General features: G+C 40.3%; 1 protein-coding gene across 2 annotated transcripts; it reads right to left on the reverse strand.

Annotated features, from left to right (window-relative positions):
* Positions 1 to 261: 261 nt before the first annotated feature.
* On the reverse strand, positions 262 to 3,524 carry LOC110095061 (putative pentatricopeptide repeat-containing protein At5g59900). 2 transcript variants are annotated; one of them, XM_028692299.1, is made up of 2 exons: positions 3,418 to 3,524; positions 262 to 3,346 (listed from the first exon to the last, which is right to left on the reverse strand). In XM_028692299.1, exon 2 carries the CDS (start codon positions 3,191 to 3,193, stop codon positions 443 to 445), a length of 2,751 nt encoding a protein of 916 aa, XP_028548132.1. In that variant the 5' UTR covers positions 3,194 to 3,346; positions 3,418 to 3,524; the 3' UTR covers positions 262 to 442. The 2 variants fall into 2 exon arrangements, with proteins under 2 accessions (XP_028548132.1, XP_028548137.1); XM_028692304.1 differs by having other exon boundaries at positions 262 to 3,320; positions 3,418 to 3,520.
* Positions 3,525 to 4,549: the final 1,025 nt, after the last annotated feature.

Genomic DNA, 4,549 nt, shown 5'->3' on the forward strand with positions numbered 1-4,549 from the left:
AACATGAAATAATTTTGTTGATCATATTTGGCTTATGGGAACATTGAAAGAAAAATATGGATCGAAGTTGCAAAGTGATCTACTTTCTCGTGAAATGAGAAATTCAACAAGGCAAAATTAAGCGCTGAGATAATAATTTATCATAATAGGAAATGTTTATGTTGAATACTACTTCGACTGGTCCATAGTTCCCACATTTCTCAGCACATCTTGATGTCTCACATTGTATGTGGCACCACGTGGTGTGGAAAGATTCAAGACTTGCCGCTAACCAATTTTCATTAGACTGCAGAGCCTCATCTACAGAGATGTTTCTCTATACAAAATGTTGTAAAGGAGTGGCATCTCAAATTCGTTCTTCAAATATACTGTCAAGAATTAGACAAAGCCAGACCCTTTCTAGCAGTTATACCCATTTTGAATGGTTTTGATACTCAATAAATTATATACAATAATTATGACCCAGTAAGCAAGGGAAACGCTTTACACGGGCAGCCATCACCGATGTGCCATGAATGAGAGTGCAAAAAGTTGCTGAGTTTGGCTTTGTACTAGTTCTGATCATATCATCATACAAGGCAAAAGCCTTCTGCATCTCACCTTTTAATGCACACCCATATATCATAAAATTGTAAGCCAGAGTGTCAGGCTTAATTCCCCCACTCAACATCTCATGCCAACGTTTAAATGCTTCCTCTAAATTACCTTTTCTGTTGTTCTCATAAATAAGTGTTGAATAACTTATGCAGTCAGGAAGAAAATTAGAGTTCCTCATTTCAACAAAGAGATTGGTGGCATCTTGAATCATCCCTTCTTTACAGAAGCCCTTTAGTAAAATATTGTAAGTACTTGTGTTCGCTAGCTTCTCCCTCAGCATCGCAATATGTAAATTTACAGCTTCTTCCATGTTTCCTTCACTCACAAGGTGATCTAGGAAACAGCCAAAAGTAAAATGATTTGGAAAGAAACCGTTTCCCAACATTTCTTTACAAAGAAGCTTAGCTTTCCAAGAAAACCCAGCCTTGCATAGGCCATCTATTAACACAGTATATGTGACAGTATTTGGAGCAAATCCCTGGCATACCATCCTGTTCCAAAAACCCATGGCCTCTGTGAGTTTTCCTACTCTGGAATATGTTTCAATTATGTTGGTATAGAGAATGTGATCAGGCTTGATTCCCCCATCAACCATCTCCTTCAACAGCATATAGGAATAGAAAAATTCATGATGTTTAAGAAATCCGTGAATAAGAACACTGTAGCAAACAATATCCATTTGAACTCCTCTCTCTACCATCTGCTTCCAAACCAGGTAAGCTTCCGCTATTCTTCCTTCTCTGCAGAATCCATAGAAAAGGGCACTACAGGAAATGTTGTTCAACCTTTTATTTTCATTGCATATATCATCCGCAAGTTGCATGGCTTCAGATGTTCTACCAGTTCTACACAACCCAGATATTAGTGGTCTGTAGGTATAATTATCTGGTACGAGGCCTTTTGCTAACATTTCATCATATAGGTTGAAGGCCCTGACAGTATCTCCCCTCATGCAATACCCTTCTATCATGACATTGTAAGTCACTTCATTTGGCTTCACATTGCCTTGAACCATTTCATCAAATAACTTGGTTGCCTCCTCCATGTCATTAGCACGGCAGAACCCACTAATAAGAGCAGTGAAAGAATGTGTGTTCCAGGCCACACCCCTTCCAGGCATATGGCAATGAAGCTTCAAAGCAGCTTTCAAATTTCCTTCTCTGCAGTACCCACTTATGAGGGACGTATAAATTAAAGCATTTGGTACCAAACCATTGTTCATGATCTCCTGCAGTAGAGTCTCAGCAGTGATCAACTTCCCTGCCCTGCAATATCCGTTTATTAGGGAACTATAAGGATACAAAGAAACCTGAAGGCCTTCCTGCTTCATTTTATCAAAAAGAATGTGGGCATTCTCTAGCATCCCCCGCTTACACAATGAATCAATCAATATAGTGTAAGTAACATCATTTGGCAGCAGACCTTTGCCTCTCATCGCAATGAAAAGTGATTCAGCCTCTTCAAACTTCTGACTTTTACACAGAGAATTGATCAGCGCGTTATAAGAAAACAAATTGGTAAAGATTCCCATCTTCCCTAGCATCTCAACCAAATCAAAAGCATCTTGTATTTTACCATCCTTTCTAAGCTCGTCCACCACCAAAGAAATGGCAGCATCAGTTGGAACCAATCCTAACCCCGTCATCTCCTTCAACAATTCCAATGCCATACACAGCTCCCTTGCCTTGCAGAGTCCAATAATCATCGTACAATAGGTCACTTCATTGGCCAGCAAGCCTTTTTCAGGCAAGGAATTCTTCACTTGCAGCGCTTCCATAACTCTTTGATTCTTGCACAATCCATGAATCAACACGTTGTATGTAGTCAAGCTTGAAGCACCAAATTCTCTGCTCTCCATCTGAAAGATCAAATCCCAGGCCCTGTCCAAATTATTCATCTCGCAGAAGCTCTTCACAACCGCGGTGTAGATAAATACGTCAGGCAGGACCCTAGTCTTCATTTTCATATCATCGAACACCTGAACTGCGCGATCAAAGCGCCTTATTTTGACCAGTCCGTTGATGAGGTCGCTGAATGTACGCACCTCTGGGATCATTCCAGCTGACATGGAAAGCCTGAGGATGGCGAGGGCGTCGAGGACGTGCCGGGCTTGGATGTAAGCTTCGATGAGGAAGTCAAGTGCCGAGGAAGAGGAGGCGGCGCAGGCATGGAATGAAAAGGAGAAAGAGTAAAATGCTTCGGCGGGGGAGGTAGGGCGGGAGACGAGAGATTGGAGGAGGGAGGAGGCAGGCCAATGCAGTCCAGAGCGAAGGAGGGAGTGGACGAGAATGAAGAAACAGAGGGGGGAGTGGGGAAAGCGGAGATGGAGGCCGAGAAAATTGAAGAAGCGGAGGGCGAGGCGAGGTTGATCAGAAATATGGAGAAGAAGGAGCTCGACGTGGCGCGGCTGGAGGCGGGAGGAGATAAAAGGGCTGGAGAGAGCGGTAAGCCAGCTCTGGTGCTTCGAGAAGACGATATCGAGGAGGATCTTCACGAAGCCCTCGTCCATCTCTGACGATGAAGACGATGACGATGAGCTGGAGAGTGGTCGGCTTACGGAGATACGGACGAGGGGATGGAGACGAAAATGCCGCATGTTCGCTTGGTAGAGATCGGGAACTGGTGTAGACACCTTGTTGAAGAATGTGATAGGTTTAAGCGTCTCTGATTTGCCACTGTAAAATGATTTGGTGTCGTTTCATGAATAACAGCTCCATCTGTATCTGATAATTGAACGCTGCATTATTTTCTGGAACAAAAGAGAAATGAGAAATGTAAAAAAAAGGAAGATGAAAGGAGCGTTGATGATGATCGCCATACAGGCGGTGTTGACCAAGGGGGAGGTGCCGATTGTTCATGCAGGAAGAAACAGAGTTCAACGGTTCGGGCCCTGCTCAGATGCAACTAAAAGAGAATTTCGAAGGCCCTCTAGATTCAGATTTATTAAATGAGATTGTTAATTATTGACGGCCATTTAATAAGAAGTAAGTTAAATTTTGATAAATCATGTGATTGTTTAATGCTATTTGGATTTAAAGAAGTTAACTCATATGATATTTTTTTAATAAAATTCAACTAAAATACTGATAGTTCATACAAATACATCAACGTAGTAAAGATAATTCATATATGAAGAGCATTAACACTAAGACAACTAGATAGATAACCACAAGTACATTAAACTTGTTTTTTTTTTTTACTGGTTCAGTGTCTTGTTGCTATTAAGTGAGATAATATGTCAAAACTTTAGCTTTAAAAAATTAATGATAATAAACATAATAAGATAAAAGATTTATATGTGATTGCCCTAAATTTGTTACAATTGAATGACTTAGGGCATCATCTTGTATTCTCTCTTTACAACTCCTACAAGTTTGGGTTTTCATCATGGACTTGAACCTCACCCAAATCACCATCTTGATGTCTTTTAATTTATGACATGTTATAGTATATATTGTGCTCATGTTAGTGTTGAATAAAAATGTTGAAGTTTACATAGGTGAGCACAATGTAATGGCTACAGGAATTGTTGCATATTGTGCTCATGATAATGTTGAATGAAAATGTCCTCTTCAGCACATAATGTAATTAGGCATGATGATGATTGTATAGCTCCGTCGCACCGGGGAAGGTGGAAGTGATTTTATAAGGGCTTCTTCGCCTAGTTGTGGGGGCTAAAGGAGAATCACTAAATGTTTAGTGTAATACTTAAAGGGTGCCTCCGGGAAGTGGACATAGGTCAATGTTTGACCGAACCACTATAAATTTGGTGTGTTCTTTCATTTATTATTTTTGTATTTATTTTTCGTTGCGATTAACTGTTTGGGTAAAATTGATAATCAATCTTTTTATTGTGAATGAAATTCGCTTCCACATAAAGTTATTAAAAGATATTTCTTTTCATTAAAGAAAATTTTAATCATCAAATTCACCCCCCTCTTGGCGCATCTCG

The sequence above is a fragment of the Dendrobium catenatum genome, unplaced genomic scaffold (genome assembly GCF_001605985.2).
Source record: "Dendrobium catenatum unplaced genomic scaffold, ASM160598v2 fragScaff_scaffold_156, whole genome shotgun sequence".
NCBI classification, from domain to species: Eukaryota; Viridiplantae; Streptophyta; class Magnoliopsida; order Asparagales; family Orchidaceae; genus Dendrobium; species Dendrobium catenatum.